This window comes from Sinocyclocheilus rhinocerous, unplaced genomic scaffold, assembly GCF_001515625.1.
Source record: "Sinocyclocheilus rhinocerous isolate Xijiao unplaced genomic scaffold, SAMN03320098_v1.1 scaffold592, whole genome shotgun sequence".
Classification (NCBI taxonomy): Eukaryota; Metazoa; Chordata; class Actinopteri; order Cypriniformes; family Cyprinidae; genus Sinocyclocheilus; species Sinocyclocheilus rhinocerous.
In genome coordinates, this window is record NW_015642562.1 from 635,048 (window position 1) to 651,494 (window position 16,447).

The 16,447-nt window shown below is 36.0% G+C and overlaps 1 protein-coding gene across 2 annotated transcripts in view; it reads right to left on the minus strand.

Annotated features, from left to right (window-relative positions):
- Positions 1 to 15,929, minus strand: part of dgkd (diacylglycerol kinase delta) — a 35,249-nt gene extending 19,320 nt beyond the window's left edge. The window contains exons 1-3 of one of the 2 annotated variants that reach the window (XM_016573249.1): positions 15,794 to 15,929; positions 7,711 to 7,818; positions 7,183 to 7,263 (exon numbers count right to left, since the gene is read on the minus strand). In XM_016573249.1, the coding sequence (XP_016428735.1) occupies positions 7,183 to 7,263; positions 7,711 to 7,818; positions 15,794 to 15,913 (309 nt within the window). In that variant the 5' untranslated portion in view covers positions 15,914 to 15,929. Of the gene's footprint in view, positions 1 to 5,680; positions 5,892 to 7,182; positions 7,264 to 7,710; positions 7,819 to 15,793 lie in introns of those variants that run through there. The other variant, XM_016573250.1, reaches the window with a different exon arrangement.
- Between the last annotated feature and the right edge of the window lie 518 nt (positions 15,930 to 16,447).

A 16,447-nucleotide genomic window follows, 5' to 3' on the forward strand; every position in this document is an offset into this window, starting at 1 on the left:
TGTGTGTGTGTGTGTGAGTGTGTGTGCGTGCGTGTGTGTGAGTAAGTGAGTAAGTGTGTGTGTGTGTGTGTGTGTGAACCCTCAGGGCTCCAGAAACATGTGCTTGAAGAATGTTGGAAAGATTTTAAAGGAATAGTTCAGCCCAAAATTCAAATTTGCTGTAAATGGGCTCATGCTCAGGCCATCAGAGATGTAGATTAGTTTGTTTCTTCATGAGATTTGGAGAAATGTAGCATTGCATCAGTGTCTCAGCAATGGATGCTCTGCAGTGAATGGGTGCCGTCAGAATGAGAGTCCAAACAGCTGATAAAAACATCACAATAATCCACAAGTAATCCACAGCACTCCAGTCCATCAGTTAACATCTGAAGAAGACAAAAGCTGAAACAAATCCATCAAGACGTTTTTAACTTCAAACTGTTGCTTCTGGCTAAAATACGAGTCCATAATCCATAATAACACTTCCTCCAGTGAAAAATTCACTGAATTTTAGAGCTGAGTTTTAGAGCTGTTTTGGCTTGGAAACGCTGCTTGATCTGTGCAGATTTCTCTCCTGATTCAGACCAGACCACTTTTTCACTGGAGGAAGTGTTATTATGGACTTGGTTTGAAGTAAAATAACGTCTTAATGATGGATTTGTTTCAGCTTTTGTCTTCTCCAGATGTTAACTGATGGACTGGAGTGCTGTGGATTACTTGTGGATTATTGTGATGTTTTTATCAGCTGTTTGGACTCTCATTCTGACGGCACCCATTCACTGCAGAAGATCCATTGCTGAGACACTGATGCAATGCTGCATTTCAACAAATCTGATGAAGAAACAAACTCATCAAGAGCATCTTGGATAGATGAATCAATAGATGTAGAGCAGCTCAGATAATTAGATTTTACAAGAATTTGATGAGAAGTTTATCTTGAGTGTATCTTGAAGCTGAGTTTTAGAGCTGTTTTGGCTTGGAAACGCTGCTTGATCTGTGCAGATTTCTCTCCTGATTCAGACCAGACCACCTTTTTTACTGGAGGAAGTGTTATTATGGACTTGGTTTGAAGTAAAATAACGTCTTAATGCTGGATTAGTTTCAGCTTTTGTCTTCTCCAGATGTTAACTGATGGACTGGAGTGCTGTGGATTACTTGTGGATTATTGTGATGTTTTTATCAGCTGTTTGGACTCTCATTCTGACGGCACCCATTCACTGCAGAGCATCCATTGCTGAGACACTGATGCAATGCTACATTTCTCCAAATCTGATGAAGAAACAAACTCATCTACATCTTGGATGCCCTGAGGGTGAACACATTTTCATGAAATGTTCATTTCTGGATGAACTATATCTTTAACAACCTATTGGCCATTAATTTCACCTTAATACTGAGATTAGATTAGTTTCACGTTTCTATTTTCAGCTACTCATGAGTAAGACAGTGTGTTAAGTGATGTATCAATAGCATCTGAGTATCAAATAAGTTGATAAGATCAATTTATTTTAATTTGCGTCAATTCATGAGTGCGTCAAGCAAATAGTTTGCATTATTACTCACAAATGTCCACAGAGGCGTGTATTTTTCATGCTTTAGTGTGTATCTTTATGTATCGTTATAGTGGTGCATATAAATGAAAATTATTAAATATTCAGTGACAATCAGTGTATAAAAGTGTCTTGTTTCTTTTCTAACTAGATTTGAAATGCACTTTACAATGAGGACTTATTTGTACACATCAGCCAACATGAACTTAAGGGCAATATATTTTTTTCCAAGGAGAAAAATACTTATACAGGATTTATTAATTGTCGATAATGTTAGTTAATAAAAATACAGTGGTTCAGTGTTTGTCCATGTTAGTTCAGTGCATTAACTAATGTTAAAAGACAACTTTTAATTAAAAAAATGCATTAATAAAATTAACTTAGATCAATTAATGCTGTAGACATATTTTTCATTGTAAATAATATATTGTCCATTGTTTATGTTAACTAATGTAGTAAACTACAGTTAGCAAATGAAACCTTATTGTAAGTTTCATCAACATTTTGAATCTCTTTTGCATCCCATTTTAAGCCATTCAAGTAAGTAAATAAATACATTTCAAAGTACATAAATATCAAATATCATTCAAAGGAAAACACTTTAAAATGTCTGAGAGCACATTAAAAATCAGGGATTTCAAATCAAATTTAAACCTAAAAATAAAAGTTTTAGAGGAGTTTGAAAAGTTTCGATGAAAGAAAGATGATGTTTCCTTCATGTCAGCTCTGTCAATAAAGTAAAAGGACCGAAGAAACCCCCAAACAAACCAAAGACATTCATGCAAACTGATTTTCTCACTGAAATTACTATGCTTAGAACTTGCAATAAAATTAGAATAGAATGCAAAATAGAATCATGTTCACTAGTGGCCACAAACACCTGGAACTCAATTTTTTTCAGCTGTATCCCAACAGCCAAACCATCAAGCATTCAAACGCCTAAAATAGCATGTGTGTGTGTGTGTGTGTACATCAGCTTCCCAATCCGTTTCCTCCAGCTACTGACAAAGACCCTCTGTTCCCACACGGTTAAAAATAACTCATGCCTTTCCTCCGCGCACACACACACACACACACACACACACATGTATATATATATATAAACCGATCATATTATTCATTTCACAGGAGTACACAAACTGCCTCATAAAACCAACTAAAACATACAGACGCATGGATCAGCTGACACGCAGTGGAAGAGAGACAGACCCACACACACACACACACACACACACACAGAGTCAGTGTGTGTCTGGTTAATGTCTTTGATGTAGATCTTGAAGCCACTTTTATCCCTCCCACAAACACACTTTATCAGCGCTGTCGTAACACCAGCTGAACCGTGTCATACGACTCAAAGAGCTTTTGGGGTTCAGTTACAGCTAAACACATCTGTTTTAAACACTTTAACACACAGCTGCCGCACTAATGTAATAAAGCACTTAATGAAATATCAGTTTCAGACTAATCTAATGCTTTTCACTACAATTAACCCTGGGTTAAAGCAATAGTTCACTCAAAAATGGAATAGTTCACTCAGTCCATCCAAGATTAGAATGAGTTTGTTTCTTCATCAGATTTGGAGAAATGTAGCATTGCATCAGTGTCTCAGCAATGGATGCTCTGCAGTGAATGGGTGCCGTCAGAATGTCAGAAGAGTCCAAACAGCTGATAAAAACATCACAATAATCCACAAGTAATCCACAGCACTCCAGTCCATCAGTTAACATCTGGAGAAGACAAAAGCTGAAACAAATCCATCAAGATGTTTTTAACCTCAAACCGTTGCTTTTATCAGCTCTCATTCTGACGGCACCCATTCACTGCAGAGCATCCATTGCTGAGACACTGATGCAATGCTACATTTCTCCAAATCTGATGAAGAAACAAACTCACCGACATCTTGGATACGGTGAGAGTGAGAAATTTCAGGTAATTTTAATTTTTGGGTGAAATATTTCTTTAATATCTCTTCTAGCTCTAGGTGAAGGCACATATTAGCACTGGGTTTCACATTTGTAAGATTAATTACTGTCTGAAGCATGAAACAAGAAAATCCAAAATATTAACCCATGATTAACACGTATGGTAAAACCTTACTCGAAGCCTCTATGTATAATGCACTATAACGGTATTCATAATGTACACTGCAACTTCTGACTTAACCAATGACGTGAGTTTGGGGGCGGGACTATCTGTCTGACTAACCAATGGCAGACAGTGAGAGGGGCAGAGAAGCAGTAAGAGTGTTTGAGAATCCTGTTTGAAAACTTTAAATGTTGCAATTCTGTTCAGTGATGAACACTTCACCTTTAAATATGAATCAGTTTTATACTTCAACACTTCAAAGCCTCGAATACAATCAGATGCCGCCGAACTCTTGCACAACACAGGCCAGTGACGTCTTTTAAAGCACGCGGCGTCCTGAACCACACCGTAAGGCCTGTCAGAGGAAAACCAGCTGACTGTCCAAGCAAAATCGATCTGGTCTAAAATGAGATATAATCATTTAAGGCTCTTGAACCAGAATGAACTTTTGTGAAGTTCTGTGGCTTTTATTAGATCAATTTCTTTAATCCTACACACTTCAATGGACAAATCCCAATTTTTAACTATTAACACTTGATTTTTCACTAATGGCGACACATTTCACATTCTCTAAAGCATTATGTGTCTCATATACAGATACTTCTCTTAACGGTAGTGTAATCCTTTAATAAAAGCATATTCTGTTATTGCCTCTTTAAGATTAATAGCTTTGTTGTTTTCCACATTTACTAGACGCTTTGGATAAAAGTTTCTGCTGAATGAATGAAAGCAAATGTAATGAATTTTTCCTAGCGTATTAGTAATTCAAGCTGGAACAGCAAATACTACATAACAGCCAAAGACGTCAGTCTGCTAGTCATAGGCTTATGTTCCATGATATGGAAAAAATCCATTAAAAAAATATTTTGTTCAGGAAATATTGGTATACACAACCATTCAAGAGTTTTGTGTCAGTAAGACTTTTTTAGGTTTTTGAAATAATGCTCACCGTTTATTTGATTAAAAATACAGTAAAAGCAGTAATATTTTGTAATATTATTTCAGTTTTAAATAAGTGTTTTCTATTTGAATATACTGTAAAATGCAATTTATTTCTGTGATGCAAAGCTGAATTTTCAGCATCATTACTCCAGTCTTCAGTGTCACATGATCTTCAGAAATCATTCTAATATGCTGATTTGCTGCTCAAGAAACATCTCTTATCATTATCAATGTTGAAAACAGTTCATATTTTAGTGGAAACTGTGATACATTTTATTCTTCGGGATTCTTTGATGAACAGAACGTTAAAAAGAACAGCATTTATTTGAAATAGAAATCTTTTGTAACATTATAAATGTCTTTACTGTCACTTCTAAGCAATTTAATGCGTCCTTACTGAAGAAAAATATTAGTTTCTTTTAAAAAATCTTGTCCACCCTAAACTTTTGAACAGTAGTGTATGAAATTTATTTTGATTAACTGGCATATTACTTAATTTGACAAATATTTGAATCAAATGACAGCCCTACTCTATAAAATCTCTCTAATTTACAAGTATTATTAACATGCAGATCTAATCTAGACAGTTATTCAAACACACACACACACACAGAGGCCAAAACACAACACTGGACACAGTGTTCAAACACACACACACCTATCTAAATAAAAACATACAACATACTTGAATTGTTTACATATAAAGCTATTTATGGTGATTACAGATGACCAAAATCTAAACCTAGCCCTAAAAAAGAACACATAGTAAAACATCAATTTACTTCATGAATCATTTCCACCTTTAAAGACATCGCCAGATATCCGCAAAGCAACTACTTGCCAGATTTACCTCACATCTGTGGGTAATTGTATACCAAAAGTATAATTAAAATCCAACCTGTAATTCTTCTGTGGAACAAAAAGAAGATATTTTGAGTTTTTTTTTATCCATACAATGGATAAAAATCCATACAATGCTGTTTGTAGTTCAAAAAAAGAAGACAGTAACACAGCTTTGAATGACACGAGGCTGAGCAAAGGATGATTTTGAGGTGAACTATCCCTTTAAGTAAACACACACTCGTTCTCTTTCCCTCATTCCACACATTCTTTCCTCTTACTTATTTCCCGGCAAAATCCAGACGCTCCAATAAACCTCTTCTTTCTCCTTTTGTCTCTCTATCGCTCTCTCTTTTCCTGTCTATGTAGGTTGATCGGAGCCGTAGGGAGATCCACGAACCGGCTCAGCGGCAAATCATTCCTAATTCTCCTTCCTCAGCTGATCCATGTCTCTTTCCTTGCCTCTCTCTTTCAAAGACTCCTCCCTGTTTCCATCACGATGACTCAGAGAGCCGCGTCCTGCCGGAGACCCTCCCACAAACCAGCAGCAGGCAGAAAAAATGCATATGAAAACACAGCGAACACGCACACGCAGCCCAGAACGGACAGACCATGGAAAAGCATGAGCTCCTCCCTGCTATTAAAATTAAATCAGTCCAAATGTCAGCTATAAATACACTTCAGAACACTAACACACACGCACATGTGCTCCAGACTATTTCAGGCCGCTCTCTTTATCAGATCCAGAATAAACACACTCTGCGTTTTTCTCAGAAGCTTCATTTCCTCGCTGAGAACGTCACAGAAAACACAAGAAACGAGTGTGTGTTTACTCAACTACACTTTTAGCACTAAACTGACTCCAGAAGTCTGACCTAAAAGAGACATGCTCAAAGCTAAAAAGAGTTCATTCAAAAGGTTTTGCTTGTTACAAATGCAGAAAGTTTGCTTTTAGGGGTTGTCGGTGACGTTTAGCATTAAGTCATCAGACTTAAAAAAATTAATAAAATCCCATGATTTTATGCCATATCTAGAGATCAGAACATCACAGAGATGTAAGAGTGACAGTGAAGACATTTATAATGTTTATAAGGTTTCAATTTCAAACAAATGCTGTTATTTAGAACTTTCTAATCATCAAAGAATCTTGATTAATACAATGCATCACAGTTTTGAATGCAGTAAATCAGAATATTATACTGATTTCTGAAGATCATGTGACACTGAAGGCTGGAGTAATGATGCTGAAAATACAGCTTTGATCACAGAAATAAATTACATTTTAAAATGCATCACAATAGAAAACAGTCATTTTTAAACTTTACTGATTTTACTGAATTTTTTATTTTAAAAATTCAAAATCACTCCGACCCCAGACCTTTGAACGGAAGTGTATGTCATATTTATGTAATATACAGAACCAATTGCATTTATGCTGGCTCTAAAAAGTGACTGAAAAGTCATTCAAAAGAACTATTTCTGATTTATTTCTATTCTGAGATGAGCTCATCAGTTGGCAACATACTGTAGCAAATGCAACCATGCAATTTCTTTTTCCAGACAATTCTTCATGAAAAGTACTAAAGAATTGTTAATAGAACCATTACATATTCACTGAGAAGAATCAGAGCTGGAATTGTTAAATAAATAATTCCCTAATCATGGGACGTTTTGCACAGGCAAGCACCACTCATCACCACATCACACAATACAAATCCAATTATAATTAGCTTTACATAAAAAGTAGATTATGCCACATCCTCAGTTTAATGTGTGTACTCACAGTAAAGCTGTTGTTAACGTTCTTCGTGCTTGATTCTGCTACACTGGCGTCCGTCAGATCCACTTCATCAAAAATAATTGACTGAAAACAAATCAGCAAAAATCAATAACTGTTCATGTAAATCTGTGCATGTGTGATTCATGTTTACTTCTACAGATATCTACAACACAAAATTGTCCCCAGAAATAAATTAAAGCTTACAAAATGTACCTTTGATGATGTCAAAGGTATACATATGTACATTATATTTTTTATTTTAATATATACACACACACACACACACAGACAGACAGTATAATATATATAAAATATATTATAAAATATACACATTCACAAATATATATATTTAGTGATTTTTTATTATTATTTTTTTTTTATATAATATATTTAAATGCTCCTTTAGGTTTAGGTTTTGGGTTAGTGTGTACAAATTATAAATAGCTTTAAACACAAATAATAGAGCATACGGTATGCTCTCATTTACACAACTAATTAAAAGTGTGTGTGTGTGTGCTGTTTTCAACAGACCTTGGCCGTCTGAGCGTAGTACAGCGTTCTTCCCCGCAGTTTAAAGTAACGTCTCTTCCAGCGCTGAAAATTCGTCTGTTTCATCAACTTTCCCTCTTTTAAAATCGTCTAGAAGAAGCGAGAGAGAGAGAGAGAGAAGTATGTGAAAATTCCTTTCGTTCCGGTCACCCGCGTTCATTTATGTAATAAATGGCATCATCATCCTCCTCGAGCGGCTCTTTACACATCATTACATCTCCCACAAACCTTTAATGGAATGATATTTTTACACCAAGAAACCACACAACTTCACTCCAACCTCAGAAACACACACACACACACAGACACACACACACACACACTTGTCTGGTCAGCTATCCTTGTGGGGACTCTCCATAGGCGTAATGTTTTTTCTACTGTACAGACCGTATATTCTATTGCCCTACACCAACCCTACCCCTAAACCTACCCCTTAAAGGAAACTTACTTCATTTTTAGATTTTCAAAAAACTTCATTCTGTATGATTTATAAGCTTTTGTACCCGTGGGGACCACAATTTAGGGCCCACACACACACACACACACAGCCTGCAGTTCCATGTTACACCTAAAGGGAGCGGCAGAGCTCAACACATTTCACTCTGACATCTGGTTTCTAATTTGCAAGCATAACTATTAATATTGTTCACATTTAAGATTGATTCCTGCAGTTTGTGCTGCAGACATGAATAATTCCTTAAACCATGTGTGTTGTGTTACTTTACCAAGTAATCAAACGCACCGTTTTCACCCGCTAGATCAGACAACTGAAAAAAAATCCCACAGTTGTTTTCGTTCAGTCTCATCGTGCATTACACAATGTTAAACATACTGTACAACAGCAAACACACACTTAAATAAATTGGATGCGGGGTACTGCAAAATTCAGACTTTAAAAATGCATTAAAAAACTATATTTACTGCAGAAACAGGCTGATAAAGCATCATATCTTCAAAACTCAAGGTCGCTTTGCTGCTACAGCGAGAAAAAAGCATGCCAACTTTTCATGCATAAATTTGCAGCAAAGTAATGAGACAAATGCAACTCCATCTGAATGCTTTACAAATTAACAGAACACACTGAACATCAGGTTGCATGCAGGATTCAGACAACAGGCTTTATTGAAATACATTGCCATATCAGCATCACAAGCAAGTACAGATACAGCATTCAACAAACTTTACGATAAATACAAGTACTTCAAAAAAACGTTTCAACCATTTTGCAACTCCATACATGATTCTTTAAATGTATTTGCGCTAAAAGTTTTTCCGAGTCTTACTGAATCTTACAAAACATGCACAGTCAGTATGGACTAGAAATGATTTAGTGAGATAAAGCAGCACAAACACAAACACAGATAGATGTCCGGAGAGTGTAACAGACTAACCTGGCCCCTAGTGCAATCCATGAGACACAGGTCAGAGCAAGAAGCCTCTGACTGACATGAGGCTTTTACGCCACACACACATACACACACACACACACACACACACACACTCACTCACTCACTCACTCATGCTGGTTTCCGCTGACAGTAAATGCCCTTTTCTCTACCACTGAAGGCACCTGTCATTTCAGCTCACACACACACGCGATGAAGTCTGAAACACACAACGCTGATCAACCCACAGGAAGCTTGACCCGCTTGTGCAGCGCTCAGGCTTTGAGAAGAGCTACCAAAATAGCTCACTCCAAGCATTGATGCAGATAATAGAGCCATTTCCTAACCGCACGCTAACTTTACATCTTTACATCCGGTGCGCTGCAGCATGAATGACATGAGCATTTGATGCAGCTTTTAATGAACTTGAAGACATCATTTAATCAGGGTTATTAACTAAAACCACTTTTTCAATACTTGAAATGAAATAAACATTCAATTAAATTTTAAAACTAAATATAAAAAAATGCAAACTTATTTTCAGCTAGTTGCCGAGGCAACATTTCTCATTTTCGTTAAATTTATGTTGAAGTGCTAAAATAACTAAAACTAATAAAATAAAAACTATTTTAAAACAAAAATAGTAAAGCACAACAAAATTACTAAAACTTTAACTGAAATTAAAATGAAACAATAAAATGTCATTCAAATGAATAGTGCTGTCAAATGATTAATCACATCCAAAATAAAGGTTTTTGTTTACATAATATATGTGTGTACTGTGTATATTTATTATGTATATATAAATAGAAACACATGGATGTATATATTTAAGAAAGATATGTTATGTTAATATATTAAATATATTTATATACAATATAAATTATATGAATATAAATATATACAAATAAAAACATTTTCTAAATATATATACATAATAAATATACATAGTACACACACATAGGCCTATATTATGTAAACAAAAACTTTTTGGGATGCGATTAATCGTTTGACAGCACTACAAAATATTATTCATTTATTAAAATCATTACTTAAATCTAAAAAGCCTTTTTACTTGAAATAACTGAAATGAAATATATATAAAAAAAACATTCATTAGTTCATGTTGTACTAAAATAACTAAAACTAAATAAACTAAAACTAATATTCAATTAAAAAAAACTACATAGACATATTTTAAAAGAAAAACCCAAAATTAAAATGAAAACAGAACATTTAAAATCTAATTCAAAATATTAACAAAAACTAGTATGTTGCTAAAATTATACTGATTAAATACTAAACAGAAACACTAAACTGATTAAAAACTAAACAGAAACAAAGCATGTGCAGTATAACACATAGAGCCGCTATTTACAGTATATAAGGAATATATTTACATGTAAATATACTAATCAGTCAATGTGAGTTGTAATTCCAACTGGGTTTGCAAATGTCACCAAACTGCAATCAACGGATGTCGTTTACAATCTGCTTAGTTGTACTAGTTGCAACTAAATGCATTGATTGTACTGTATAACTTTTGAGCTTTTTATAAAATGTTCAATGTCAAAACCTGTCAGATAACAGTTATTTGGACTGTATGAGAGAGAAATCTCATATTTTAACAGTTTGAAGTTAAAAGTGTCTTAATGATGGATTTGTTTCGTACAATATGCAGCTTTTGGCTTCACAAGATGTTAACTGATGGACTGGAGTGGTGTGGATTACTTGTGGATTATTGTGATGTTTTTAATCAGCTGTTTGGACTCTCATTCTGACGGCACCCATTCACTGCAGAGCATCCATTGCGGAGACACTGATGCAATGCTACATTTCTACAAACCTGATGAAGAAACAAACTCATCTACATCTTGAATAGCCAGAGGGTGAGTGAACTAAGTCACTTATCCAAAGCATTTGCTAAATGAATACATTTAAATGTAAATAAATGCAGATGATTATTGAAAGAACCTCAGCAATACTGTGTCCAACAGTCTCATCAAGAGCCTCTAGATTTACAGCGTGCAGCTGTGCGACAGCGATCCGTCTGTTGAAAGACTGAGCGTTCACACAGCTGTGAAAACTGTACTGCATAGTGTTTACTGTCACAAAGATGCTTTTCAGCAAACCGTGGATTTAACTCCTAAACGAATGCGCTGGAATCAGCGAAGCGCCCACGGGTCAAACGTGACCTTTCAGCGGACAGATGCCTGCGGTTACTGCAGCGGCCGGTCGGAGCGAACGCTTTCATCTCACCTCTGTCTGATCAGACTCAAAGAGCCCGTGACCGATCTGAACCGTGACCTTTCTCCTTTCTCCCCCCACCACAGCGCACAGACGTGATGACAGTACAGGGCGAGACACGGCTTCCGCTTCTCAGAATTCAGCCCAGAGCCGCAGCGGCGTTTACAGGCCGGCCTTGCTGCAGCAGAGCCTCTGGCCGCCCACACGTTACTGTTACCTTAACTAATGCATCTCTAGACAAGCGCACTTCCCGGAGACTTCAAGGAATAGTGCACTTAAAATAACAAACCTTATCATTTACCCTCATGTCTGGTCCCTAAACACTTGGGTCAAAGACGAAAAGGGGTTTCGAAGCATCAAAAGCATAACACAGCTTTTAAACTTTTATCCATACATTAGATGTGTCCTGTTTAATTTTATTTTTTTCAGAGCAAAAAATTTATTACGATAAAAATTTTTTACCATGATTTACGTCATTCAGCGTAACAATAGTTTATATACCAAACAATCTTGTCAGCCATTTTTACAGAATCATTGAATGACATTAAAAAACTATTTAAGGGTCTCAGTGCAGCTCCCCAAAAACTAATCAAATGTAATTTTAAATCTTTACCACCAAACCGCTAGTTTTACCAATTTGTCAGCATGTTTTTAATCATTTAAAATATAATCAAATTTAGTATGATCACATATACATATATATATATATATATATATGTCCCTTTCTTTCAGAACATGCTTCACAACTCCTTGTTCAAGCTCTTGTTCTGTCCAGGCTGGACTATTGCAATGCTCTCTTGGCAGGTCTTCCAGCCACTTCTATCAAACCTTTACAATTAATCCAGAACGCGGCAGCAAGATTAATCTTTAATGAGCCAAAAAGAATGCACGTCACACCTCTGTTTATCAGTTTGTACTGGCTACCAATCGCTGCTCGCATAAAATTCAAGGCATTAATGTTTGCCTACAAAACCTCCACTGGCTCTGCACCCCTTTACCTAAATTCATTACTTCAGACTTACGTGCCTCTAGAAGCTTGCGTTCTGCAAGTGAACGGTGCTTTATTGTTCATCCCAAAGAGGCTCAAAATCACTTTCACAGACTTTTACATTAAATGTTCCCTCCTGGTGGAATAACCTGCCCAACTCAATCCCAGCAGCTGAGTCCTTAACCATCTTCAAGAATCGGCTAAAAACACATCTCTTCCATCTTTATTCGACCCTCTAACTCTAGCACTCTCTATTCTAATTCTATTCTTTATTTTTTTTTAAATGCCCCCTTTTAGACACTCTATTTATTTACTAACTGCTTGTTTTCTTAAAAAAAACCTAACACTTGCTTCTCTAATATTTTTGCATTGTATCTATTTGTTTTCTTTTGATTTATTATACAATTATAATTCTGACTTTCTGACTTCTGATTAACAAAAGCAAAAAAGGCCTCTAACACTAGCTTGCTCTATTCTTTTTCTATTCTGTTTTCTTTTTCTTTTCTTTTTTTACATAAACATGTTACACTTAATGACAATGGAATGGAACATTATTTCACTCATATTTTTCACAAAAGTTATTTGACAAACTAAAGTAGACACTTTACTTTATGCTTATATTAAATCACTTTTGTAAATTTAATGTGATGCAAACACCAAAATGGGACATCCCACTTTTGCTGGACAATGAGCTAAATTTCACCTTTTGTGTTTCAGAATTAATTTTTGAAACATTAATGCTTTAATAAAAGTATGCACAAATTTTTTAGCTGTGCATATAAAAACAGGTACGTCATGCAAAAATCACCCATGTGGCATTTAGTTTTAGTATAGTTTTTGCTCAACTTTACCTTTTTAAGATGATTAGAGTAAAAATGGCAATCACCAAACAATCATTAACCTTTTACAGTTGATTATATTAAGAAATAAAAAAAAAAATTTTTTTTTGTATTACACGTTTTCTGAAATGTTGGTTAAATATACAATTTAGGTATTTTCTTGTTAAGTGTACACTAATTAGAATAAATGTCCAGAACAGAAATCTTAATTATTGTTTTAATATTGTGGAAATATCAGAGTTAAAAGTTTTTACCGAAGGGATTTCTCTTTTTATCACTGAAAAACTTAAGTACAGTCAGCAGCCAGAAACAAAATACTTTTACAATACGTTATATAAATTAAGATGAATCCTATATAAACAAACCCCTCAGTAAAATCCTTCAGAATATAGGCCTAGATATGAATAAAGTCTGGTGTTTGTAAGTGCTGCCGAAGTGGAGAAAAAAAACTCATTTTGACAAAACATATTTTAAAAATATGTATTTGTAATTGAAGTCTACAGACCCAAATGTAAGAACATAAACTTAAATGTGCATTTTATATGTTTTCTTTCCACTAAACTGAAAGAAAAACATTACGGAAACCTCAAAACTAAACCAGTTCATGAAAAACCAATGCTTTTCTCTGTAGTGTCCTGCTTTAATCACACATAAGCGCTTTCTACAGACTCTGGCTGTGAATTGCCCTTCGGCATGAGCAAACAACACCGGTTAGTTTTCTAGGTGAAAGATATTAAACAATAAATCACAGACACCATAAGAGCATATAAATGATGCAAACACGGATCATCTCCGGTCCGTCCTAAGCAACAGAGCATCATCTCACATATCTACCATGTGATCTCACTAACCGGATACACACAGGCTTTTGAGGCTCTGTTACTGAACATCTCTCATGTACACAGTGCTTTTCATAGCAAGCTAATGATATTTGCAAAAATACTTTATCCTAACCATAACCATAAATCTAGACCCAATTCACACAGAAAGCAACTGATATTTAGAGATAGCAAAAACATGAACATTTGATGGTTTATTTTTGAGTCTTTCGAATAGGGCAATGAGGTTACGCATTAACGAAACCAGATCCAGCATACTACAAGAATGCACTAAATCAAAGAATTCTGTCAAAACGGCAAGATCAAGCTTTCAGGAAGTCAGTTCTGCAAGAACATGTTCTCTTATTCTTTATCACTTTATCTTACATTTAGCTGTTTGTCAGTAACGGAACAAGCATAAAATGTCAAGACTATTACTAAGATTCTGATCGCAACTACTGATTTTTAATAAGTGTGAATAGTGATAACTCATAATTCAACCTTTGGTTTAGCAGCTCAGATCTTAAAGCTGTAGGGTACACAGCATCTGTTTTAAAACAACACGGTAGTTTGAACTAAAATGCAAAAACTACATTAAATCTCCAGCAAACAGATGCTTTCCCAATCTTATTTTGCTTTACATATATATTTTTTGAATGATAGTGGAGGCTAAACCCAAGTTACCACAGTGTTACTGTAATAATAATAGGGTTGCAAAGGGGTGGAAACTTTCTGGAATGTTTCAGAAATTTACTGGAAATGTTCCACCTTTTTGCAACCCTAAATAATAATAAATGATAACTATGACGAAGGAACAAAAACTATGACTACTATTATTGTAAGGTTTGAGCTTGTAAACCGAACTGGCCGACAGACAAACAGACGGAGAGATAGACATGCTGGTAGCCACAGTTTCCACCAAAATTAAGAAATATTTGCACATATTTTGCGGAAACAACACTTTATTTGGATGGTCGCTTTTGAACATTCTGTTGGCAATAAGTAACATTGCCCCTACATGTCTACTAACTCTCATTAGAGTATTAGTAGACTATCTGATTAATATCTGCTATCTCTGTATTGTGATGGTCTCCAAACAGACATTCTACTGACTATCAGTAACTTTGCAACTTATTCTAACCCTAACCATACTAATACTCTACCAACACTCTATTGAGAGCTAATAGATAATATGTAGCTGCAACGTTACCTAGTCAACAGAATTACCATCAAAATAAAGTGTAACCTATTTTGCTACTCTTTTTAAATATTATAGCCTATATATATGATAAATCAATATGTAATTTCCTTAAAATAGCTTTAAAAGCTTTTATATATTTTCTATCGTTTCCTCCTTTTTAGTATTATTTATGACTTTTTTTTTTTTTTACCACAGTTTTACTATAGTAAAATAACTGGAGCAACTGCGGCAGAAAGTATGGTCATTTTTTGTAAGGGAATTTGGGTTTGAATGTAACCGCCGCGCTTTCACTAAGCTGCAAATGTTACAGTGTTTCATTTTCAAACTCAGATTCCAAACAAACCGTTACAATGTTGCAATCCAGCGGAACACGCGCGCGCAGAGTCCGCTCATCTCAGACCCGCGCGGTTCCGTTATATTCACACGCTCTCGTCTCAGCGACCGGTTACCGGTGTCGGTGTCGGTCGGAACCGGAGGCTCTGGACACGCAGGAAATGTCGCGGATCTCAGACGGGCCGCTTGGTCTGAGCTGAGGCGCTTTTCTCTTTGCAAACCCACCCTAAACACACACGCACGCGGTATATTACCTTGCTCCGGATCTGACCTGACGTGGAGACCTTCCGTATGAGTTTCTGCGGGGATCCGTGCTCCTGCTCCGGTTCGCTGTCCGACGACTCGGCCTCAGCAGCAGCACCGACCGCCGCCATCCTGCGCTCCAGCCCCCGGGATTCACGCTCTGCTCCAGCGGGACCGGCCTCACAGCGCCGCCGCACGGACAGACCAAACACTGCCGCCGGGAGCGCCGCCTACCGGACAGAGGAGCTGTGACTGAGATACTGTACAAAACGAGTGTGGCCCCCAAAATATTTGGACTCACAAGCAGAGGTGGACAGTAGTGAAGTATTTTCACTTTACTCAACTAAATAAAAAAATTATCTGTACTTTATCAGGGTGTTTTTCTTTGGAAAACTTTAACTTCACTACATTCCAAAGCACAATGTCCTACTTTTTACTGCACTATATTCTCAATTCAATTCAAGTTTATTTGTATAGCACTTTTCACGGTACAAATCGTTGCAAAGCAGCTTTACAGAAAATGTAAGTTTCTATTTTAAAATTTCTACATTATATTTAATAGTAGCTTATTAGTGGTGACTATGTCAAGTTGATGTCCATATGGCAGAAATGTACAGTAAAATTTGTGCAGTTAGTCAATGACATGTAATCAAACAGACTGTGAA